Here is a 27103-nt window from a genome sequence, read left to right on the forward strand (position 1 = left end):
GAACCCATACATGAAAGGGCACAACCCGATGAAGAGGCACACGAAGGGCTACCAGCAGGAAATCTCTGCACACTCACCGGGTACGCCACACACACATCTGTGCATCTGTCTTCTATATGTGAATTGAGAAAGAAGGTTTAGGTTGCCTCATACTCGTAGATGCAGGTTCCATCTTTCTTCTGCTTCCATACAACGCCGGGTAGGGGATTAGAGCGGAGAGGGTGAGAGGCTCACAACCGTAGGCCCGGGAAAAAAAATTTGCTCTGATACCACTGTGAGGATTACTGTTATTACTTAGTATTTCATCCACTTATCTGTGTATTTAAGACTGAAACTGAAAGTAGACTTGAATACAGATGTTTGATTGATTGATTGAAATTGTGATACAACAGGCTCCTTATATAGGAGTTCAAGAGACACGAATGAAAAGACACATCCCAATGACCAATAGTCATGACTCTAGGCGAAGAGACACATCCTTTGGACGAATAGCTGCAACCATTGGGTGAAGAGTTGCAACCCTAGAGCGAAGGGGTGTGACCAGTCGTCGAAGGAGTGTGGCTCTTGATGAAGAGGCATGTCTCTAGAGCGAATAGTCGTGACCTTCTGAGTGTAGGGGTCCTCTGTAATCATGTCACTTCAGTATCTGTAACCATAAGGAGACTGTTTATAATGAACTAAGTCACAATCGTGACAGAATCTTGCATATCGAAGGTCGTCTGTCTACTAATGACATTTGAGAAACTAATGATAAGGGGCTGTTTTTGTGTCATGTCCTTACCGCTCTCCATGTATCTGTGAAAAGAAGAGGGCCAGGGGGGTGGGGGGTGGGTTCCCCGTCTACGCCCAGCATTTGGCAGAGTGCCAAAGCATCTGCCATGGGGGAAGTTCCCACGTGTGGGCACATGAAGGGACCGCGCTTTCCTGTGTTTTTCCTCCTCTAGGGTCTCATGTATAATGGTTTGCGGGTGTTCGTGTCTCTTCACTACCTCCACCTAGTCTTTTTTAGAAGTATGCAGCTCTTCCCTCAGCTTGTCATTTGCAGCCTTAAGCTTCTCCATATCCGCCTTCAAGCCCTCACATGAATTCAGTTCTCCTTGTTCCATAGCGTGGTCTTTAACAGTGGTGTTCAGGGTCTCCATCTGTGCCCTAAGTTGCCCTATAAGTCGGGCAGGTTCCTGGGTTGCCTAGGTCGCTTTCAGGGTCTGGATTTCCTCCCCTTGTCACCTCAGCTTTGCTTCCAGCTCTGTAATTTGGTCATTTTGCCTTGGATTTCCTTGCATAGGCCTTCTAGTTGTTTTTTATGCTGATTTAGAACCTTGTCCAGCACCTTCTTTTGCTCGGTCAAGGCCTTCTTAGCATTCTCCTCCACTGTTTTAACAACTAGTAATTCTACAATGTGTCAAGCATCAAGTACAATCACCTTCGCTGAACATCATCTAATATTGTTTTTCTTTGGGGTTTTGGCTCGGTTTTTTGATTGGGTTTATGGAAATCCTCAATGAGCGTTCTACCTTCACGATAGAATTCCCACTTGCCTTCTGTCCGAGTCGCTCTAACGTTTGCTAGTTCTGTAGTCTTCTTCTTGAGTTGCATTGCGGTGAGTTCCTTAGCCATCCATATCTTTGTATCCTTCTAAAGTTTGTTTGATTGTTTTAGGACCCCAATCTTATCGTTTTTGTAACGATAAATGATTACTGCATGGTTATTCTGTCTTGAAACTGAGGCAAATACTAGCTTCCAATCAATCATTGGCACTGTTGTATGTAGTTGCTCACCTAAGTACCCCTCCTCGTCTCCAACTATGTACCATGCATCAGGTAAATTGCCCACCCAGATCTGAAGGGCCTTCAGCTACCTTGGTTCTTTTTCTTTGACTTCAGTTGTACTTCTGATTTTATGTGCTCTTAAGTTGTCTTTGACTGATGGGATCCCAAATAGCCCAGCAGAAAAGGAGCATCAGGTAATACACACCACTTTTCTAGACATCTTCAAATCCAGCAGCTCCTTACCCCTTCTCTATCCTCTCCTCTTCACCCAGTTCTCCCCCATCCCCTACTTTGCAGGGCAACCTCAAGATGCAAAGGTCTGTGTTGAATTTTGTTATTACAGAGAGAACAAAAGGGCATATGTGAGAAATGTAAGTGCTAGCCCAGCGGGGCATGCCGTGACAAACTCAACCACGTATCCAAGAGAGAAAGATATATTGAGAGAGGGGGGGAGAGAGAGAAGGGATTGGGGATCTTTGCACAGTACACCACACTAAGCGGGGAACATGCCCCACGTCCTTTCAGGAATTTATTAAGGGGCACGCTGGCCAGGATCAATACATCTATGAATACAAAGCAAACAAATATGCTCATGTAGAATCCCAAGTTGAAGTCGGTGTCGAGACACGAGATCTCTGATGCTGAGCACACCACAAGGATGACACACAAGAATCTCTCACCGGGCTAGTACCAGATCCAATAACCAAATCCAAGTCTGGATCCAAGTCCAAATCCAAATCCAAGTCCAAGTAACAATACACGGTAGATGTCTTTAGTTGACAAGTGTATGATGTCCAATTGAAAAATGGATACCCAATCCCAAAATGGATACAACATCCCGGTGAGTCAAGTCCACAAATGGCGGCAATCCAAAAGAGTGCTGCTGGCTGGAGCTAACCAATAGGTCTCCAGAAAATCCAACACACTCCACGTCTCCAATGGGCTCCACGTTCCCGACACACTACACTCCACAAGTGCTTGGGTGAATGCCAAGAAAGATGGCAGCCTTCAAGAGTCTTTCATGCAATCCAAGAATCATTGAGGCCCTCAAGAAGTAAGTATGATGTAGATATGGCCTCCTGATGATGTAGAAGGCTTGTCCAGCCGAGATGTCTTCCAAACAGTAGTGAGGGAAGAAGGTAACCAATTGTATGCCTCTTTTTGATCCATAGCAATACCATACAGATGCTTTGGGTGTAAAAATCGGCTAGAAGACAATCACCAATAGCAGGTACATGGCACGGCTCCCACCAGCAGCAAGCATAGGAATATGGCGGCCTCCAATCAGCAAAACATGCCTTTGTATGGCACAATATTCGGCCAGCAGTCGTTTTAGGGTTAGGTTCTTGCTGTGGATACAGTATGGCCAGGCGGCTTTAGGGTTCAGCCGGCCTGTACAGTATCAGCAGCCTCAAGTACAGTAGAGGCGGGTGCTGGAACTTCAGTACAGACAGCCCTTGCAGGGGTGTAGACAGGCACACAGCTGTATTCTTGATGATGTATTCCTGAGGATGCTACTTGTATTTGTACCTAGTAGTCTTTTCTCCAAGTTTTAATTTTTCTATTTTACCAGGGTCAGTTTAACACTTGGATACTTTGTAACACCTTTTTTGTCTCATAGACCCTTGTGGTCTTTTGAAGACGTTAATAAAAGTTTCTCTTTCTTTCTTTCTCCTGCCCAAGACAAAATGTAGGCAAGCTCACTGCTTTTATGGAGCTGCAGGAAGAATGGCGTAAAGGTTTGAAGGCAATGCGAGTGGATACTGTTGACAAGCTAAAGAAAGCACTGCCTGGGTTACAGCATGAGGCAGGGGCTTACCCTTTTTTATTTTCCTTTCAATTGAAAGGGAAAAAAAAACCTTTGCTTCATGTAAATCTATTACTAACTTGTTTTGATTTTACCAGGTGGCAAATCCTGACGTTTTCAGGGACTTCTACACATTTTCTTTCCAATATTGCTTGACCGGTAATTTTTTTCCTAACTTTGAATGAGTTTCTTATTTTAGAGAAAATTTGTGCATCTTGTCATGGCTCCTGGGTTGGCGGTGGTCTTTGCTGTTGCAATGCTTCCTCCTCAGAATGTGAGCCAAACGCAGAACTTTCGGAAAATTTTCTGAATTTACTGAGATGGAAGGACCAGCTCTTTGCAGCTGTCACCATATCCTGTTATTATCAGCCCTCTCCAATCCCATGATGTCCCAAGATGTGCTGTGTGCTGCCCATTCCCATGTTTAAGAATGCTTCTTATAAAATCTGAGAACTGCTTCCCGTGCATTATACTGAAATTTTTTGTTGGCTCATCATGGTGTTTGCTACATTCAGAACCTCGCCAAAAGACATTGGATGTGGAGACAGCTTGTCAGATGTTGGACCTGGTTCTGGGTAATCAGCCTCAGGTTTCATCTTTTATACAGTTCTTGCAGGTATTGAGTTTAGGCAAGATTACCGACACATGCTCATTTAGATTTCATTTTTTTGATGAAACGAGTACTTATTTTTTTGTGAAACCACTATCTAATGAAGTACTCAAGGTATGGTACAATCATAGCTGTGCGTGAGGAAGGACAAGCTAGAAACAGTGGAAAAACACATCTAATTGCCTAGTAGTGATCTCAAGGCATAAGAGTCCTAGAGAGATTCACGCAAAGAGTGTCTAAAATAAGTATAGCTATCAACTGATCGGTCTGTAAAGACTCGCTGATTTCTATCATGCCAGAGAGTCCATAATGCCCAGAATCTTGTCCACGCAAGAAACTGTGAGTAGTATGATAATTCAGGAAAACGAGCGTTCAAAAATCCAGAAAGCCTATCAAGAAGAGCATGAGAAGCAACACCAAAGCAAATGAGGTACCGTTTCTCGTGCATGATAGCACTTGTAACAGTGTGGTGAGGGAATGTGTCTCTTGGCCAGTAGGATACCCACAGGAAGCACCCCAACTAGGCTTCTCCACGGGAAGACTCTGTTTCAAAGGGAGTTTATTTTTCCAAATTCTATTAAGGCATGTTTTCCACCAACGCAATGGCTTAGATATCCGCCAAAGCTCCATGGGGGAGGAGTAATCAGCTTATATGCTTTGGTTGCAGTCAACTGATCAAATGAGATAGGCTTATAATTTCCAATCCATCAGCCTGTTTTGTGCGTTAAGCGGCAGAACGGGTTGTATAGACTGCATTAGCTGCATAATCTCTTGCCATATTGGTCTGTGATGCATGCCCAAATCATATTGACGATTTGCTTGAGGAAAGTTGAGAACGTGTCCATTTGCATCTATAACATCTTGTACATATCAAATACCTTTGGTGGATAGAAAATAAGCCTTTCAAGATTCCAATAATGCTAGTGGTTCCTCAAAGACTTTGCTCTAGTGTATCCTTTCCAAGGCCAGAGAGTTTCCAGTGTTGCCATTCGTGCCAGACCAATGCAAGTGTGCGAGGATCTGTTTCCAATCATGAATAAGCCTGGTGGAATAGGAACAACCAGGTATTTTACCATAAAAAAGACCAAGAACAATATCCCAGTGTGTATGAATCCAGTTGCCAAATGCCATGGCTCGATTATTTACACAGAAGGTGGCTAGCATTATTGCCCATGGCTGTTTTTGTCGCAGAAAATCAGCAATTATAGTGGCTTTTTTGGCCAACACATGATAATGCATGTTGAGAATATTTAAACCACCATGCATCTTAGGCATACAAACAAGTTCTTTTTTAATAGCCTGAGCGTCTTTTTATTAGCTGTGGTTCTCCATAGACATTGCAAAGCTCTCGACATGAAAGTGTCAATATCTATTTTGGTCCAAACTAAAAGAGGCAAGTAGAAGTGAACATAGGCCATAAGAATGGATTGAACAATCTGGAGTCGAATATGCAGAGGCCATGTGGAAAGCTTCCAATAATCCAATTTGTGATTCAATTTCTGTAAAACCCAGCATGTCTTATCCTTAAGGGAAACCAACCAGCCTATGGGATAGCCCAGATGTCTAATAGGCTGATCTAGCGATAAGATTTATCTTGGCCATAATATCTCATGCCAAGAGTATGCATTCAGCAAAAGAAGTTTAGATTTTGTAAAGTTAACATGTAATCTTTCAGCCAAGCCAAAAAGAGACAATGCATCCATAAGTGCTTTCACATCAGCAGGGCTATTTTTTCAAAAAAAGGAGTGAATTGACATATGCTTGTGCGAGAAACTGTGAGTCACCACACATTGCTAGGCCATGGAGATTGCCATCTGCAACCAGCTTGATACAGTTTCACACGCGTTTCACAGGCGGGCGTCCCCTTACCCGGAACTACACATTGGTCAAGCAAGCATGAAAACATTATGCAATTTCAATTGCAAGCAAGCACATAAAGATGCTATGCAATGCAGCATTGGTATGGACAATCCCCGTTCATGAGACTATACCAAAATAGACGTGCTCCAGGCAAGTACACGAGGTACTAGACCCAATGGAACACCAATCCACCAGGCATTTCCGGGCATGTACATAGAGACACAAGTTCCAACGGAAAACCAATTCCACAATATCACATGAGTGACATCAATCCCCTGCATATACAACTGACATTGACGCCATTCCAATGTACATGCATGATGAGAAAGCATAGGTGGACCAATTGGGTGGCCGAATGGTGACATCCCCCCTGGCTTCTAAATAGTTGTCCGCAACTGAAAAGTATCCAAATATGTCTAAAGCAAATGCGGGCAATCTTTGAAGAACTCTTCATCTATCCATTTAGCATCAATGGGAAGATAGTTCTTAAACTTCATAGGGTAACGCCTAACAACTTTGCCTGTAGCAAGCTTACGTTCTTTGTGATACACAATCGGCTCTGGCCACAAAATCACCTCAAGCTCATCCACTTCTAGTGGATCCTCAATGACCGTTTCACTAGGCTCCGGCCCTACATACTTGCGAAGGAGACTCACATGAAAAGCATTGTGTATGTACCAATGACTAGGCAATGCCAATCTGAAAGCCACTTCATTGATCTTCTCGATCACTCGAAAAGGCCCATAGTACTTGGTTGCAAGCTTAGGATATGCACCCTCTTTGCCAAGCCTCTTTGCAAGCCTTGCTTTCTCAAATTTCAGCAATATCAAATCATTCTCTTTAACATCTAATTGCCTTCTATACTTGTCGGCAGCCTTTTTATGCTTGTCTTGTGACCTTGCAATGGTTGTTCGCACCTAGGCAAAAGCAATATCCAAGTCTCTTACATACTCATCAGCTACAAATATCTCATCCTTTGTGCGAAGGATGGGTGGCAAAACCACCTTACCATAAACAATCTCAAACGGGGTCTATCTGGTAGATGCATGCACCATGTTGTTGTATGCAAATTAAATAATCGGTAAGTACTTCTCCCAAGAAGACTTTTGATCCGCCACATAATATTCCAAGAGATTCAACATGACTGAATTGGTGATAAGCTGATAAGAAGTCCAATTTGGTGTCCATGTTATCAAATAAGGCCCGCCAAAAGAGACTTGTAGTCCTGGGATCTCTATCCCCCACAATGGACTTTGGCATTCCATGATGCTTGAACACTTCTGTAAGATATATTTTAACCATATGCTCAGGTTTGATGGTCTTTTTGACCGGCAAGAAGTGAGCTTGCTTGCTAAACCTGTCCACAATTGTCCAAATAGCATCATTATCCTATTGGGTTCATGGCAAGCCCATAATGAATCCATTGTAATACTTTCGCATAGCTGCGTGGGAATAGGCAATGGCTGAAGCAAACATGGTGCCTTTTGCCCATCAAATTTCACCTTTTGACAGCTGGTACATGCACATGCATGTGCCTCTATGTCCTTCCGCATACGTGGCCAAAAGAAATACTGCTCAATCATGTGTGGAGTAGACATTATGCCTCCATGACCAGCATATGGAGGAGCATGGTACTCGTCCAAAACCTTTTGCCTCATGTGAGACACCACACATAGGCAATTATCTTTCATAAGATAACTCTCTTTGATCACATATGAGACGTGTGCATGACCAGCCATCAAATCAGTTCAAATAGTGGCAAACTCAGCATCCGTATGCTACAAATCATTCATGGCAGACAAGTCTCCATGAGAGGCAATCGAAATAGCTGCTACATACGGTTTTAGTGACAATGCATCTGCCACTACATTCTTCTTTCTTGGAGTATGTAAGATCTGAAAATAAAACATAGAGAGGAAATTGGCCATCCTCATATGCTTCTCCGATAATTTAGTTTGGGTAAGAAAATACCTCAAACTTTGGTGATCTGTCTTTACAGTGAAATCAACCCGAAGAAGGTAATGTTTCCATATGGTAAGTACATGAACTACAGCCAAGAGCTCTTTCTCATAAATACCAAGAGAGAGCTCTGCATCATGCAATCTACGGCTCTCATAAGCCACGGTATCTTCCTCTTGATTTAGGACAGCTTCTATGCAATTTCCAGATGCATCACATTCCACACTAAAAGGCTTTTGCAAATCCGGAATGATCAACACTGGACTATGAGTAGTTACATCTTTCAATTTGAGGAATGCATCCCTCTCTACATTAGTCCATTTGAATGTAGCCTTTTTCTTTGTCAAATCATGCAAAGGAGAAGCAATCCATGCAAAGTGCCGAATGAACCTGCGATAATAAGAGCATAATCCAAGAAAACTACGGATCTCATACACCGATCTCAATTCGGGCCAATTCCAAATTGTATCAATCTTTGCAAGATCCATCCACACTCCATCTTTGGACACGAAGAACTCACTCTTCTTTGCATTTATGAAGAGTTTATGCTTACGGAGTTCTTCAAAAAAAAAAGCCAAATGAGCTTTTCCAAGATTATGTATCTCTGACAAGAAGACCTCACTCTTCTTTGCATTTATGAAGAGTTTATGCTTACGGAGTTCTTCAAAAAAAAAGCCAAATGAGCTCTATGCTTTTCTTCGGTCTTCGAGAGAAGACAAGGATGTTATCAAAGAAGACACCTGTAAATTTCCTGTACCCACGGAATATGCAATCCATCATTCTATTGAATGTAGCCAGGGCATTCGTAAGACCAAAAGGCATAACAAGATACTCATAAAGTCCAAATGTTCACACTTGATAATACCCACTCTTAAGATCAATTTGGCTAAAGGATGCCAATCCATCCAACTTGTCAAGGATGTCATCTATGCGTGAAATTAGAAACCAATTCTTGATGGTGAGTTTATTCAAAGCTCTATAATCCACACACATACGAAAGGATCCATCCTTCTTTTTGAACCAAGAGGACGGGCGAACAATATGGGAAAAGTTTGGCTGAACCAAACTCTTCTCAAGAAGCTCGTTTACCTGTTTCATGATCTCCTTTGTTTGGGATGCACTTACATAATAGAGTGGCCTATTAGGTGGTGAGCTACTTGGCACAAGATCAATGTGATGATCTTCCGGTCGTATGGGTGGCAACTCATTTAGTAACTCATCAGCAAAACAATCATTGTACTCTTGCAAGAATTTCAACCTATCATTACTAAGAGTGTTTACATGCACATTATTTTCCTCAACATGATCCCATACAAAAATCAAGTACGCAAAAACACTCTTTTTCATTACTTTCTTAATTTGCACATGAGATACAAGGGGAATGGTATCACTCTCTTCACCAGTATCAATTACATGCTCTCGGCCTTTATGCGTGAAGGTGATCTTGTTGGTCTTGTAAGTTGATCTTGTTGGTCTTGTAAGCCTTGCAAGGATCAATGCGAGTGTGCCAAGGCTTTCCTAGCAATACATCACAGCCATAGTCACATGGGACGCGAAATGGGGACGGGGAACGAGGACGGAAAAGATTGAGAGTGGCCATTCCGTATGACTATAGAGTGACATGGGACAGGAATGGGAACGGGAAGATGTTGCCATCCCCAACATTCTCGAGTCTAAAAATGCCCATTCCCTGTGACTATGATCACAGCCATTCAAAGGCGCTTCTTGAAAATCCTCATGATCCACATAGCTTAATGTGTATGCGCAACTTGCCAATAATAGATATAACCTGCATTTCTCTACCAACAAAGGCAGTCCCTGTTGCAATATGAGGATCCATGTCCTCGACTTCAATACCCAAAGCAGTTGCCTCTATGTAGATATGAAGTTCTCATTTACACAATCATCAAACATAAATAAAGTGGACTGATCCTTGAGCTGTCCCCAAGCTTTACATACAACCCTGTCTTTACTATCATGTGAAGTGTTGCCTTGCACATCTGGAACCATATTCACATTGGGCTTTGATGCATTCGCATTATCACACTTCTTCTTGTTTGGGCATGCATTTGCAATATGCTCAGTGCTACCATAAGTAAAGCATTTCCCTTCGCTCATATATTGCTTTTTCTGCTCCGGAGTGAGACCAGAGTCTCTAACTTTGAAGGGACACTTTTTGGTGGAGTTATTTTCAGCCTTTGGACCATTTATATCTTGGTTTTGGTCCTTTTTAGATGGCTGTCCATTATTTTGCAGGTTTTGAATAGCCCTCTCTTTGCCTTGAAATGAGGGTTTAGTCTTATTGGATCGACTCAATTTGAGTTCCAATTGCTCAGTGGCAAGGGTGGCTGCAATTAGTTGATGTAAGGTGTGACCAACATACATTTGTAGTCCTGCTTTGTACGCGGGTTGCAATCCCGATTGAAACCTTCTCTTCCTTTCCGCCTTGGTGACATGCATAAATGGAGACAACTCCAAAAGCACTTTCCAAAACTTTTGCACATATACATTCCTCATTTGCTTCACCCAATCCCACTTCATTGTTATCTCATTCAATGCATTGGGAGGAAAGAATTGGGCATAGAACCTCTCCTTGAACTCTTCCCATGATCTAACAAGATTCGGTGAGAGCTTCTCCGTGAGCCACCAATGGACAGCAGTGCCTTTCATGAACATACTTACATGCTGGATCATGGATTTCTGAGTGAAATCCTCATCACTGAAAGCAATATCAAACTGGGCAATAAAAGCTAGTGCCTTTGATGTATCATATTTCCCATGATATGCGTCAAACTTCACAGATTTGTCTTCGGCTTTGAAGTCACGAGGCTTTGATGCATTAGCCTACATCTCAACATGTTTTCCCGCATGTTTGTCCATTGGGACAGCCCCTGTGGTGACTGGCATCATTTTAGGAGCAAAAGGTGATGCATTAGGCATAGATACATGTGCTCTGTAAGCATGAGGCATGGCTGGCCCCTTAACATGCATTGGTGCATTTTCATCTATAGCTTCTCTCTCACGAGCACACTCGAAGGCATGAGTGGCATGAGAGATACGCGGAATACCTGCACCAATAAAAAATTGCAGCCCATGTTGCATTTGTTGTGCATGCACATTTTCAGCCGCCGGCAATGGCATTTGATATACATTTTGACCACTGCCATAAACATCGCATCCTTCACGGGTTACATGAGGTACTCTTCTGCATGGCGTAAAGTCGTCGATGGTTCCTCTCCCATAGCATGGAGATTCATTCTCTTAGACATAAGTTCTTGTTCGGGCACCTCTAGGGATTCCAAGACATATGGGATGGTTGCCTTTTCTGCATAGGCATTCTCGGTACAAGCCAAGTATGCACGTGCTGTATCCCTCGCTTGCATGTGCAACTCTTGAGCAATCATTGCCATGGCATGATCCATATAAGATTCAACTTTCTTGGCTTTCAAACGGCCATGTACCAATGAATCCACGTGGCGTTAGAGCTTCAATTTTTCTTGTTGTGCATAGAGAAGAGCCTACATACAAGTAAGTTCAGCCCTTAAGACTATGGACTCTTCTTCCTACATTTTCTCTTTGCCACGGGATGGCTGTCCTGCATATTCATGTTCCCTAATCTGCACCACATTAGTTTGCTCATTCTGTAAAGCATTGGAGGCATGCATTTCATTGTCCCCGCCTCTTGTGTTAGCATCTCCAACATTCATTGTATAGCTGTCCATAGTGTCCTAAGTGTAGAGATAGCTAGTGTTCACGGTGATCATCTTTCACGATAGAAGTGAAACAAAACCGTATGCTCTGATACCAATGTAACTTGGTTGGACACAATGCTAATTAATACACTTAAATACACCAAGATTTAATGGACAACATGCTCAATACAAGAAGTAATTTGTTGAATTGACAAGAGACACACAATGAGCTGGAACGGCCGGCCCCTCCCTCAAATAAAGTATATTGATCTTGGGAGAATCAAGTACATAGTGTCATGGGCATTTCTGACCAGATTTTCATACCAATGCATATGAATACAGTATTGCAAACAATGTGGTTGTCGGTGTAGACTTGCAACTCACACTTCCCTCTCTAGTGCCCATGTTCCCTACCATCTACTCTCTATTGTTCCACCAACACATGGTAGCAACAATCTGCAAGAGAGCACGCAGGACAAGAGAACACTTGGAGTCCGGTTCCTCCCTCCTGCTACTTGCTTCTATATTTAAGCATAAAAGCTTACCAATTGTAAGTAGAGTCGATGACAACGGAAGTCTTCACAATGGAAGCACTTGGAGTGTTGAAATCTTCGATTTGTCGCAATCCTTCACGACAAGAGTCTTCAAGTGGATGAAGGAAACCTTGGGAAAGCTTTCCCTATGGTTCAACTTGAGAAAGGAAGGTTGAAATTAGGATTTTCAGCAAAAAGACCAGAAATTACAGCAAAAATAAGAGCTATTTTGCTGAATTTCAGTCATTGGGAATGTGTAGGAGAGTGTACAGCACCTGGAAACACTCTTGGAAGCTTAGAAAACATCCTAGCAAGCTTGGATATGGAGTTGGGAAGGAGAAAGTGCAGAAAATACAGCCAAAGAGGCCTCATGGAGGAGACGCCTACTTCTAGAGAGAGAGGAAAGAGTGAGGTGGTGAGTTGTCCACTCTAGGTGTCAGGTAGGTGCTTGTTCAAGCTAGAACGGACACATGACTAGTTGCTCCCTTTATAGTACAAAGGGGATAAGATTTGGGCGGTGGACATTTTGAGTTTTGTCCACCTCGGGACATCAGTGTGTGCGAACACATGGCTGGTCATAATTTATAAGTGAGTTTTGGTCACCCAAAACTTAATGGAGTGTGTACACACTCACTTATAAATTAGTGTTTTCTAAGGCTAGGTTTTAGACCAATACTTACCACTTGTCACATGCCACATAACCATGTTAACAGACAATTTCACATGTACAGTTCACAGGCGGGCATTCCCTTACGTGGAACTACACATTGGTCAAGCAAGCATGAAAACATCATGCAATTTCAATTGCAAGCAAGCACATAAAGATGCTATGCAATGCAGCATTGGTATGGACAATCCCTGTTCATGAGACTATACCAAAATAGACGTGCACCAGGCAAGTACACGAGGTACCAAACCCAATGGAACACCAAACCACCAAGTGTTTCTGGGCATGTACACAAAGGTGCAAGTCCCAATGGAAAGCCAATTCCACAGTATCACATGAGTGGCATCAATCCCCGGCATATACAACTGCCATGGATGCCAGTCCAATGTACATACATGATGAGAAAGCACGGGTGGACCAATTGGGTGGCCAAATGGTGACATTCTCAATGATTGAGTAATCACCTACGAATCAATTCATGCCCAATACATAGTAGAGAAAGATGACCTAATTAGCTACCAACTCTACCAACCCTAATAATAATGTCCGACGAAGTGTGTCCTTACAATAGCCCAATACACTATCCACACTTGGCTTCCCATTGGACGCCGAGACAATATTACAATGATTTGACACAATAGTCCTTAACAAAAATAAGAATCGGTCCATGTACTCGTCCACATCACACTCGGGAGAGTGCACACGTGACATACCCTCCTACTTAACTCCAAACCGGTAGAGGTCTTCTGGCGTACTTGCTCCACACACCGCTCCGAATTCCAATAGCATGGCTACTAGACCTGTTGTCTCCAATGATGGATCCACTTTTGCCTCCTCAAGAATTGCGGGCATTGGAACTAGCTCCTTTGCCTCTGGATGCTCAACTGGCACGGTGGACATGTCAAATTCCCAAGGATCGCCTCGTGGAACGCTCTTGGTACGAGACTCGAATCTTGCAAACAAACAAACAAACAAACAAGGGGGTGCAGGCCTGACTCACCTCCCAACCATGACAGCCGCTCTCTCAATGCAAAATCTGTCCATGCATTTAAGTACCCTCAGCTGAATCTGAGATCAAGACAATGTCGTTAGCATATAGCAATATCAGTACTATTGTCTGAGCCAATGGTGAATCTCTACCTCCGAAACGATCCACAAATATTGTGATCTCATCAATGTATAGGCCAAAGAGTGTAGGTGAGAGTGGGCAGCCCTGCTTAACCCCAATAGTGCTACATATATGTCCCATACCGCCACGAAGCTGCCCTCGCGGACCTCGAGATTGCTGCCGGCCTCGGTTGTATAAAGCAGGTGCACGTCTGCACTAGATCTAGGCTCCAAGTCCATAGAGCTCTCACAAACTCGCGAGACTCTCTATATCACTAATGACTAACCTTGGCCACCCTTTTATAGGCTCTTGGCCGGTCATCGAGCGTCCACACTTGGGTGCTCGCCCATAAGTCTATCCCTAACTCAGCTCGCCAATTAGCCTGCCTAGCTCCAAGCTTCCCCAAACCTCGAAGCTAGTCTTGCGTGCGTGTAGCACACGGTAGATACACACTGTGCACATGACATACTCCCCTTCCTCTAAGAGCTCACTCCTGAGCTCACTAAAAAGCCAGGGTAATCTCTCTGAAGAGTAGTTAATGTCTCCCATGTAGCGTCCTCCTCAACACGATCCTTCCACTTGATCTTGTATTCCGTGATAAGCGTATTAGGCAATCTTCTTTCACGAAATCCAAGAATCTTTTCAGGTTCGTGCGGAACAAATGTCATGTCCTCGACATCTATAATTTCTTGAGGAGTAACTAACTGATCTGTTCCACCCAGTACTTCCTTAAGTCTACTGACATGAAATACAGGATGGACTTTCACATGAGAAGGTAAATCCAATTCATATGCAACTGAACCAATCCGTCGTGTAATACGAAATGGTCCACAGTATCTAGGGGATAATTTCGGAGATCGACCTGTCTGTAAAGTCTCGGAATCTTTCGGAACCCGCAAATACACCATCGTTCCTTCAGAGAACTCTCTGGGTGAACGAGAATAAAATCTGTCTCGGTCTTGAGCACTTCTAATAGATTCCTTCGCAACTTGTAACATTTCCTGCATATCTTGCAAAAAATTACGTGCTACATCATGCTGAAGTCCTGAGAATCCTACTGTAACAGGTGATCTAGGTTGAAAACCATACATAAACATGAAAGGACTAAAACCTATACTCGTATGCTTAGTACTGTTATATGCAAATTCTAACATAGGATAATCCTCCCATGAACTCTGTCTTTTGGATACATATGCGCGAAGCATATCTTCCAAAATCTGATTCACTCTTTCAGTCTGGCCATCAGATTGAGGATGATCTGAGGAACTCAAATTCAAAGTTGTCCAATTTCTCAAAAATAAGTTTCCAAAAATCACTCGTAAACTTAGAGTCCCTATCACTGACTATGTCCTGCGATAACCCGTACAGTCTAAACAATTGCTCGATAAACTACCGTGCTAATTGCGTAGCTGTAATAGTCTTCTGGGTCGGTAAAAATCTAGCCATTTTTGTCAGGCGATCTACCACAACCCAAATAGAATCGTGGCCTTCATGTGTTCTTGGCAATCCGGTAATAAAATCTATGGAATACTTTCCCATTTATTACCTGGGATTTGCAAAGGATGCAACAACCCAGCCTGTCTAAAGCATTCAGCTTTATTTGCCTGACAAATTTGCTGAGAACATAATCTTCTACATACCCTTTCATCTTTGGCCAATAAAAAGTGTGTTTCACTAACGATAGTGTCCTGTGTATCCCAGGGTGTCCAGCAGAAGGGGCGTCATGACACTCCTTAAGAATCTTGGACCTAATGTCCGGGATTTGTGGTACACAAATTGTGTCATTATGGAATAGTAAACCATTCCGAATCATCCACTGGCCTCCTGTAGCCTGAATGGTAGGCTGTTCAAACATCGAGTCTTGGTCAATCTCAATGAGCTCCCGTCTTGGATTTTCTGCCAAAATGGACCAAAATAACTATCAGTCCTGCAAAGCCCTCTCAATGACTGAAATAAGTCAGTAGAAATCTCGGTGAACGACAAAGTATTCACCTCAACTTCGACTAAGTGCATCTGCAACACTATTCATGGACCCTTTCCTATAACGGATCTCAAAATCAAAATCTTGCATTAACTCAGCCCAACGAGCTTTCCTTCCTCTCAAATCATCTGCATCACACACATACTTGTTTGACTGATGATCAGTCAATACCACAAACTTGGAGCCATATAAATAATGTCTTCAAACCTTGAGAGCATGAATCACAGCATAAAGCTCCTTCTCAAGGGTTGGCCAACGAGATTGAGTGTCGTCTAGCTTTTTACTTTCAAAAGCAACCGGTCTACCATCTTGAAATAGAGCAGCCCCGATAGCATAGTCACTGGCATCAGTTTCAAGAACATAAGGCCGACTAGGATCGGGTAAGGCTAAGATAGGTGCTTCCTTGACTTTATCTTTCAAAATTCTGAAGGCCATATCCAAATCGTTATTTCAAGTGATAGGCTGATTTGACTTACGTCCACGACCTTTCAATAAGTCGGTCATCGGTAGTGTGAGCTGAGAGTACTCCCGCACAGATTTCCGTAGAAAAACAACAAAATCGAGAAAAGAACGAAGTTGTTTCACTGTTCACGGTATAGGCCAGTCCAGAACCTTCTGAACTCTGTCATAGTCAATGTTCAATCCATCTTGAGTGATCTTGTGTCCCAAGTAAATGATGTCGGTCATAAAGAACTCACATTTACTTAATTTAGCATATAGTCGATTCTGTCTTAAAATAGATAAGACAATCGTGAGGAGTCTAACATGATCCTCAAGAGTACGACTATATATCAAAATATCATCTAGGAACACCACCACAAATTTCTCTAAATGTTCACGAAAAAGATCGTTCATCATTTGCTGGAAAGTGACTGGAGCATTGGTTGACCCAAAAGGTAATACGAGAAACTCGTAATGGCCATACCTAGTCCGAAAGGCGGTTCTTTCGACATGTCTTTCATGAATACGTATCTGGTGATAGCCAGTACGTAAATCTATCTTCGTGAAATATTTCACTCCTGCTAACCGGTCAATCAGGTCATCTGATCTAGGGAGAGGATAACGGTTCTTAATTGTCAGCTTGTTCAATCTTTTATAATCTATACACATTCTCTAGGTATTGTCCTTCTTTCTCCTAAGCAACACAGGTGCACCCCAAGGTGATTTACTTGGACGGATCTGGCCCATCCTCAGATAATCTTCGAGTGGTTTAGCCGACTCATCTTCCTCAGCTTGGCTCATCTTGTAAGGTGGAATACTAACAGGATGGGCACCAGGGATCAAGTCAATACGATGATCTACGGCCCGTTCAAGTGGTAAATCTGATGGCAGTTCCTTAGGAAATACATCTTGAAACGAATCAAGTATCTTCGGTAATTCTTTGCTTTCAAACACACTTAATTGATTGACATCCATGGAAGGTATGAGAAATGAAGAAAGTGGAATCAATACACAATGGAAAGAGGTATATAAAGAAGAATCCATTATATTTCCAAAATCAATTGTATTTACAAGAGGTCCCTGAGAGGGATGAATACAATCACCTAAAATACTATACTGGATGTCCTATGCTGAAAAGAAAAAATATGACCTGACCAATCTATCTGGACTTAAAGAGTCTTAAACCACTCAATCCCTAATAACAAGTCTACATTTTCTAGGTGCATAACATAGCATTCTAGAGTATCTTTGTAGTCCTGAATTTGGATTGGAAGCATCTTCACCTTTCGATCCCATACTTGCCTTCCCGTAGGTAGGCGTACCTCATAGGTATGATCGGTGGGTGTTGTATCAAGACTCAATTTCTGCATAAGTTTGTAGTTAACAAAGTTGTGTGAGCTGCCAGGGTCTAGAAGAATGTGAATCTTATGGCCATTCACTTCTCCATAAACGCGAAGAAGATCATGCAAGCCAAATACTTTAGAGTTGAACAGACAATCAGAACAAGTACTAGGGCGAGAAAGTACAGTAATTGACGTACCTGTCAAAGACAACTGGTTAGCTGTCTTTGGCTTGGGTCCCGCGTTGGTCTTTGCACCCTTTTGCTTTGGGCACTCGTTACGCATGTGTCCTTTTTCTTTGCAGATAAAACAATGTCCTTCCTTCTTGAGCTTTAAAGCCCTAAGGAGTCGATGTGGAGAACTTTCGTTTATGCTTGTTCCCTTGCTCGGTAACGGGTTTCCACTTGAAAGAGACCATTGTATCATCATAGATACGAGCTGAATGAATGGCTTCGTCCAATGTTTTGCATTTGTTATTTTTAACCTATAAACGGTATGAGTCTGGTAAACCAGCTACGAAGAACCCCAAAAGAGTAGTGGGATCCATCTTTGTAGCTTTCATCTGCAAGTCCCTAAACTTCTGGAGGTAGACCTCATAAGTGAGGTGCTGATCATAATCATCCTCTTTCTTGAGGAATTCTTTCTTGAAGACGTCTTTGAATTGTGCCTAAGTCGTTGGCTTAGGGTTAAGTTCCTTCCACCAAAGCAAAGCTTTGCCGGAGAGGAAACCTGCTGCTAACTGGATCTTTTTTCCATCATCATATGGATGAAACTGAAAGTGAACTTGCCACTTATGTAGCCAAGTGTCCACGATCTCCTTGGTACGCTGCTTATGCTCGCCCTTGAACTGTTCTGGAGTAATATTGGGGCCTAAAGCAGAGGCCAAGGTATCCATACCCGATAGAGTAGAGAGGGTAGTGGTCAAGAGAGCGATGGAGTTTTGCAAAGCTTGCATCTGGGCTGCAATTTGTGTCTGACGTTCTGACGAAGAAGCTTCGAGAGCTACTTTGAACTCTTGGAAATCTGATTTTGACACATAATCGTCAAAAAGATCAGCATCGGTATCTTCCGTAGCCGGCAAGCCTTCGCGTTCGACAAGGGGCTCCAACTCTGATTCTTGGGTCGACATCGTGAAGAAGACAAGTCCAGAGAAAATTCGATCTTTGCACAAGAAAAGTGCAAGGGCACTTGAGAGCTTGAGAGCTTGAGAGCTTGAAAACTTGAGAGATGTGTGGCAAGAAGCCCACTTAAGGGGTTTATATAACTAGCCCCAAAAGCTACTTGAGCTTTTGCTTTTGTGTTTTATATATATATATATATATATATATATATATATATATATATATATATATATATATATATATATATATATATATGGATATATATATTCTGTTTTCTTTAAAAAAAACAACACCTTTAAACGTGGAGGGCTTTTAAACTTTTTTTTTTAAAAAAAAATTAATCTAAAAAATATCAAAAGCATCAAATGCTTTTGTGTTTTTTTTCTCCCTCCCTCCCGGATTAGCACCGCCGGCTGCCTGTCTGCAGACGTCACCCACGCTGCTGCCGTCGTCGACTGTACTGCCGGTGCTTTCACTTCAGCCTACGCCTGCGCCAGCCTCGCGTAGGCCTGGCCTGGGCGCCTGCGTAGGCTTGGCCTGGGCGCCTGCCCGATTGGCCTAGGCGCCTACGTAGGCCTGGGCTGGGCGCCTGCGTAGGCTTGGCCTGGGCGCTGCCCGCCTGGCCTAAGCGGCTACCTACGTAGGCTTGGCCGACTGCCTACGTAGGCCTAGCCTACTGCATGCATGCGCCTCCAACTAGCACACGACCAGCCTGCGCTTGCGAATTTGCAACAGCTAATCCATCACGTCTCTCGCTCTCTCTCTTTCGACCCAAAAGCAACCATGCTTTTTTTTTTCCTCTGTTTTCTCTCTATTGAAACTGTTTACTCCCAAACTGTCTCTCAAAAGAGTATCACAGCACAGCATACCATACAGTCGACACACCTGTACCAACCCTCTCTACCTTCCAAGGGCACTATCCATCTCTGTCATGGAGAAACCCAAAAAAACATGTTTCCTCGAGAAAACCTACGACCTGTTTCCACATGAAACCCTTAGGCCTGTTTCCCTTTGAAACTTCTGTCCTGTTTCCATACAGAACCATTCATAGCACCATTCAACAACAGTGCCAACAACAGCATACATCTAGTTACCTGTTCCCTCATGAAACATCTGGCAACATAGTGATGTCCATAACTGTAGATCCCACTGTCCCTCTCTAGCAGGAAGAAAACAATCTGCTCCATGAGCACGCAGCCATGCAAGCTTGCTTCACTCCCATGCCAAGAAACACAACCAAATGACCTGTACTTGTAGCCAGAAACCCAAGTACATTACTGAATTTGCAGCCAAGCACCGCAGCCCGCCAGCAGTACCTTCCTGCTGTCCGTACAGACCTGCACAACTACCACCTGTACTAGCCACCAGCCAACCTGCAACAGCCGTACAGATTTGCCACGTGGACTGTACCTGCACATGTGCCGCCTCCAGTCCTGCAGAGCAGCCGGCCTATCCCTGCAGTCCTGTATAACCACACAGTCTAGTCTGCCGGTATGCAAGAGAAGGAGAGGGAGAGATAGAAAAGCCAACGCAGTCCAGCCAGCATCTCCTCTTTCCAAAAAGCTCACACGTGGGTATGCTGCAGTCGACTCTTAGCAAGAGAGAGAGAAAGCCTACGTGCTGTTCATCCCCATGCTTCCTTGCAGCCCACTTCTTCCAAAAAGCACACCACCCAACAAGAGTTAGGCGCCTCCTTGCCTGCCAGCCCCCCTTTTTCCCAAAAAGCACACGTGGCCCCAAAATAGCATAAGGGCCACGTCTTTCTTTAATGAAGGGCTTTATAATAACTTTAAAGGTTTTTAAACCTTTGTCCCCTCCAAAATCCTTTGTCCCCTTTCACACATGGGGTTGTCCACATATGGGCTCCCTTTTTGATTCCAACCTGATGCCATTCACACTGTCCACCGTGTCCCCGTGCACACCTGCATCTTGTCCAGAGAAAAACACAAGGTCGTGACATACCCCCCTCTTGAAAAATGGCAAGCGTCCTCGATTGCACTCAATGGCACAGTAAAGCATCTCATGAGCAAAGACACCCCATATGGCAAAAACAATGGCCTTCCAATGCATCTGGATGATAAAACAATCATCCTGCACAATAAGCCACACTGTCCTCTTGCTTGTTCCTTCAGAACCTACAGCAAAAGTCTAAAACCAAATGGAAACACGTTACCTGTGTTAGCCAAAAACAAAACCATGCATCATTCTACATATGACAAACATATGCATGACACACATGCATTCGCAAACAATATGCTCCTCAAAATGCTCTACCTACTCCAAAAGTAACAGTCTAAGGGTTGCTCGCAAGCCTTACGCCCATGGGCATCCCGCAGGACCCACGACTGATGGTAAAACATGAGCATATGAAAGCACTCAATGCATCCAAACACTACATCTACCAAGTACTTTCCCACATATGTCTCATGGCCATCCCGCAGGAGTCACACCCAGTGGTGCATCCATGAACATAATAAAGCACTTGATGTATCATACCAACATACATGAAGCAGTCAACACAATGCAGAGTATTTCCCAATGTATTCTCAATGGTACCAGGATCCAATGGCACCAGAATACAAAAATACCTCTACCTCAAAAAGTGTATGCATACATGCACAAACAGAGTTCGATCCATATTTCCATGAACCAAACCAACTCTAGGACTGCTCGCAAGACTTATGTCCTCCATAGAGTTATCCATAGTTGCAGTTAGAGTTCCAGGTGCGCGCGACTGTGAACCATACTCAACCACCATCTCATGTGACTAGTACACAATATCATAGAAGTCCCATAAGCAGATGTACTGTCAGCCTCAGTACCTTCGGGTGAATACAAAGATGTCACCAAGCGACTCCTAGATGACAATTGAGCCTGTGTGTAACAACAAGGGAGCGGAGGTGCTACCTCCCTCTTGAGCATCAGGCAATGCTCCAGACCTATGCTCTGCTGAACCTGAATGAGCCGTAACAAGAGTCGACTCCAACTCATAGGTATCAAGATAAAGCTGCAACTCCTGAGGTGAATCTGCTAAGTCACCCTCCTCCATCCACTTCGCATCCCATCCACTTCGTATCCATTAGTGAACAGCTCTTGAACTTCACAGGATAGCGACGGAAAACCTTACCCTGTACCTTTCTTTCCTTATGTGCCAGTATATGCTCAGGAATAAGAACCTCGTCAAGTTCCTCCACTTCCATCTGAGCCTCATTTGATACATCCTCAGGCACCCAAAACCTGCTTGCACTCCACCCAAGTGGTAAGCACAAGTCCTCGATGAAGCATAGTAGATCACCACTAACATAGAAAGAAACTGTCTTCCGAACCCATGAAGCCTCTATGAAGATAGCACTGGTGACAAACTGTCGAAAGCCATAGCCTTCAACGCATCTCCTGCACCATACCACTTCAATTGCTTCTTGTTCTTGGCCGACTACTTCTTGTCCTTGGTGTCTTTTCTCCTGAGCTTCATCTTCAGCTGTTGCTCTTCACCTCTTACAGGCAAAGACACACAATCCTGTACTGTGTCCTGCACTTCCTTTTCACTTTCCTCATGTTGAAGCTTTTGATGTGACTCTCATGAGACAACCACGAGCTCGCCCCCTTAGGAAAGTTGGCGATTGTCCCGACCAAAGCAACCACGGACTCGCCTCCTTGAGAAAGTCGACGATGTGTCCCAGCAACGGAACCTTGTAAACCGGCCTTCAGAAACCAAAGGGCGGTGGAACAAACACTCGCACATAAAACACTTCAACACCATTGAGGACCTAGAAAAGGAAAACAAACAGGGGGAGCTAGAGTGCTCCTGCAAATAGTACACGGACACCGATTGGCCCCAAATCGCAGTGGCGCCCCTTGCGGTATTTCTTTAATTGATTAAAAGAGCTTTGATTACAATATAAGGCTGGTAACTCAGCCGTCCCAATAGAACTCCTGAAGCCTGCAAAGAACCTGCATCTGGCTTCTTGTCCACTCGGCATCCACAAACAAGTCCAGCCATTGTTCACCAGCCATTGTTCACCTCAAAAGACTCTCAAACATTGAGTCTGCATACAGAAGCTTTCTCCCATGATCAAGGCTGCCACAACCATCCATAGCCTCTCACACTATGAACAGCATCACACCCTGACACATCCAGTGCTTCTGCATCACAACACAGACTCCCAAACTGTCTCTCAAAAGAGTATCACAGCACAGCATACCATACAGTCGACACACCTGTACCAACCCTCTTTACCTTCCAAGGGCACTATCCATCTCTGTCATGGATTCCCTATCCCCTGTCTTGTCAGTAGCAAGGCTGTACCAAACATGTGTCCAGTCCTGTACCCTTTTGCCTGCATGTGACCTATCTCCTGGAGAAACCCAAAAACATGTTTCCTCGAGAAAACCTACGACCTGTTTCCACATGAAACCCTTAGGCCTGTTTCCCTTTGAAACTTCTGTCCTGTTTCCATACAGAACCATTCATAGCACCATTCAACAACAGTGCCAACAACAGCATACATCTAGTTACCTGTTCCCTCATGAAACATCTGGCAACATAGTGATGTCCATAACTGTAGATCCCACTGTTCCTCTCTAGCAGGAAGAAAACAATCTGCTCCATGAGCACGCAGCCATGCGAGCTTGCTTCACTCCCATGCCAAGAAACACAACCAAATGACCTGTACTTGTAGCTAGAAACCCAAGTACATTACTGAATTTGCAGCCAAGCAAAAACAGCCCATAAACTGTCCCAAAACAGTCCCGAACCCAAAGCAAAGAGAAGCTAAAAGTTCCATCGGATGAACGCCATCGACATGATGTCTATGTTCATGGAAAACCAGCCCCTCCTTTCTGTAGAAACACGGCGTCCTCCAAAAAAGCACACCCCTGGCAGCCTCTGTGTGTCTAGAGAAACCAACCTGTAAGCATCTCTTGTGCAAAAGAGCATGAACTTCAGCCCTCTGCGCCTGCAGTCCAGCCCCTTGTGCATGGAGAAAAACATGTGCTGCTCTGTCCAGCACTGCCTGCAACCACCTGTTTGCCAAGAGAGAGAGAGAGAAAGGAAGCCTGTGACTCTGTCTTGTAGCGCAGCACAGCAGCCAGCCTTCAATCTCCAAAAAGCATGCATAAATAGACACTCAGATGCGCCTATATTGCCTGTAGCGCAGCCCGCCAGCAGTACCTTCCTGCTGTCCGTACAGACCTGCAACTACCACCTGTACCAGCCGCCAGCCAACCTGCAACAGCTGTACAGATTTGCCACGTGGACTGTACCTGCACATGTGCCGCCTCCAGTCCTGCAGCAGCCGGCCTATCCCTGCAGTCCTGTATAACCACACAGTCTAGTCTGCCGGTATGCAAGAGAAGGAGAGGGAGAGATAGAAAAGCCAACGCAGTCCAGCCAGCATCTCCTCTTTCCAAAAAGCTCACACGTGGGTATGCTGCAGTCGACTCTTAGCAAGAGAGAGAGAAAGCCTATGTGCTGTTCATCCCCATGCTTCCTTGCAGCCCACTTCTTCCAAAAAGCACACCACCCAACAAGAGTTAGGCGCCTCCTTGCCTGCCAGCCCCCCTTTTTCCCAAAAAGCACACGTGGCCCCAAAATAGCATAAGGGCCACGTCTTTCTTTAATGAAGGGCTTTATAATAACTTTAAAGGTTTTTAAACCTTTGTCCCCTCCAAAATCCTTTGTCCCCTTTCACACATGGGGTTGTCCACATATGGGCTCCCTTTTTGACTCCAACCTGATGCCATTCACACTGTCCACCATGTCCCCGTGCACACCTGCATCTTGTCCAGAGAAAAACACAAGGTCGTGACACTCCTCACCTCTCTCTATCCTATATGGTTCCACTATGCTCTTGTAGAGATTGATGTTGGTGGACCATGTTTTCTCCTGATAGGGAAGCGCACCATTGCCCGAGACGATTGGCTACTTGTGGACAAAGGGGGCAGATAGGGAAGCCAAATGCTGCCCTAGCCAATTGGTTACACCCACCTTTCCTCCATCATGCAAGGATGAAACCTTCGCCTAGTCCTTGAACACAAAGGTGTGTTTGTTTTTCTTTGCGTGCATATGGGACAGGTACAAATGCGTAGAACATGGAGTTTCGGTAGATCTCATAGAGCTCTATGGTTTCTTGGCTTCTTGGTGGCGCCCTTCTGAGGCGTTTTGCTGCTGTGGATGGCCACCTACTGTGTGATGTCCTGCAGCTCGAAATGGCTGCATTTGTGCTGAATCTGGCTGCCCTTATGCTCTCCCAGATCTGGCCTTTGAGTGCCCACCACTGGATGTAACGAAAGGGCAGTGTGATACACGGAATTCAATTACTGTATTCCATGATTAAGCATAAACCATGATATAATTCAGCCACAAGTAAAAGATAATTAAGAGAGATCTTGTATGTACACCACACTAGGGGCCAGAAGATGGGCTGACCCCCTGGTTAGATTACCAAAAAGGAGTCTACTACATACAATCTTGCGGGTGCCTGGGGCTCACCACTGGTCTGCACCTGATTCTTCCATATACAAAGATGAATACAAGAAAAACAATATCCCGTGAACCTCACGGTTGACTTGCCACAGGATCTTAGAAGCCCAAGGCCCTGCTTGTGCACAAGTTGAAGCTTGGAAAGACTTCGGTCGCTAAAGTCTACAGCTTTTTGCGACAGATTCTCCCAAAATAACCTGTATCCTTTAGATACAACTCTGCAAGGTGCCTAGTTGTATGTAGACACCCTCAAAGAGGTTGGACCAGCCTTGTAGAGCTCTCGAAGATGGCCAACCAGCCTGCTGTATGCTGTTTACAGCCTTGCACAGTCCCAAATCACCCCCACAGCCTCAAATCTTCACACCTCCATGCCCAGAGCACACCAAAGAGAGTATTCAGCTTGAAAAGCCCTTGCTAGCCCTTGAAAAGCCCTTGCCAGCCTAAGAGTTTTGATTTAAGCTGTATTGGTTACTGTTTGTGGTCACACTTTGTGCCAGACCTTACATTGAGTGTGAAGGGGGATGTTAGCTTCTTCATAAGGTTAACACTGAGCTTCAGTTGTTCATGTGTAGTTTTCTGCATGTAGTTTTTTTAATAAGGTTCACACTGGGCTCCGCTGTCCAACTGAGCTTCAAGTAGGCTGTTTAGCATCCATTTTACCAAATTGTCACAATGCTATATGGAGCCACATGCAAGGAGCTTTTATAAGCAGCTTTCTACTGTTGAGTGCATACGCATTTCAAAATGTACTGTTATTGATTCTCTGAAATAAACATGCAGGAACAGAAAGAATACAAAGTTTTGACTTTAGACCAATGGAGTGGCTATTTGCGGTTTTGTGATGAGGTGAAGCTCATTTCTATACCTGCACCTTCTCTTTGTGTTGCTCTTTTCTGGCTCTGGCATATCGGTATATCCATCAGAGAGATGCTGGGTTTTAGTCCCAATTATTGGTGCCATCATATATGGATCATATATGGTGAAGTTAAAAGACCTCTCTCTCTCTCTCTCTCTCTCTCTCTCTCTCTCTCAATACTGAAATTAAAGCTTCTATTGCTGTTCTTTGGTGGTTAATGCAGGTCAATCTCGACTTGAGCAACTATGATGAGAATCAAGCTTGGCCTTTGCTGCTGGATAATTATGTTGAATGGGCTCGAAAATAAGCATTAGTACCTTTGCTCGAAGCCTCTCTTTCGGACCCCATTTTTAGCCCATTCACATGCCTCAAGGGTATACCATTGCATCCATCACTAGGTTTTTATCAAAGAGGCATTTCGAGCTCATCATGGGCTACTATAGATCATGTTAAACTTTACATTGAATGCTGCTGGGCTAATGATATGTGATGGCACCACCCACTTTCGGGCTAAGAGTGGCCTTCTGGATAAACAACCCAGAAAATTTCAAAAGACAACATTATCTTTTTCTCACTCCGTTATTAATTGAAGTTTTAAACTGGATATTTCATGCAACCAAAGAGTAGTGTTCCCAGTTTTGTGTAATTGCTGCTTTCCTCTGTTCTCCCTGTCTCTCCCTGTCTCTCTCTCTCTCTCTCTCCTTTTGTTGTGAGGAACACATGCACACACCCCTATAACCATCCCCTCAACTTCACACAGAAGATTCACATCACAATTGTTTACCTTCTATCAAAATTGATTCGTCCCAATATTTGCTTTTGGTGATTTTTTACATCATGATCTGGTTTGTGTTTGATTAGTATCCATTGTCTTGAAT

General features: G+C 43.9%; 1 protein-coding gene across 2 annotated transcripts in view; it reads left to right on the forward strand.

The window, feature by feature from the left end:
• The window catches only part of LOC147615706 (defective in cullin neddylation protein (DUF298)), a 48460-nt gene extending 21619 nt beyond the window's left edge, over positions 1 to 26841 (forward strand). The window contains exons 5-9 of one of the 2 annotated variants that reach the window (XM_086778275.1): positions 3493 to 3576; positions 3675 to 3735; positions 4092 to 4205; positions 26150 to 26215; positions 26449 to 26841. In XM_086778275.1, the coding sequence (XP_086634401.1) occupies positions 3493 to 3576; positions 3675 to 3735; positions 4092 to 4205; positions 26150 to 26211 (321 nt within the window). In that variant the 3' untranslated portion in view covers positions 26212 to 26215; positions 26449 to 26841. The remainder of the gene's footprint in view (positions 1 to 3492; positions 3577 to 3674; positions 3736 to 4091; positions 4206 to 26149; positions 26216 to 26448) is intronic. The other variant, XM_086778274.1, reaches the window with a different exon arrangement.
• The last annotated feature ends 262 nt before the right edge of the window (positions 26842 to 27103 follow it).

This window comes from Cibotium barometz, chromosome 39, assembly GCF_041138505.1.
Source record: "Cibotium barometz isolate CiBa-2024 chromosome 39, ASM4113850v1, whole genome shotgun sequence".
NCBI lineage: Eukaryota > Viridiplantae > Streptophyta > Polypodiopsida > Cyatheales > Cibotiaceae > Cibotium > Cibotium barometz.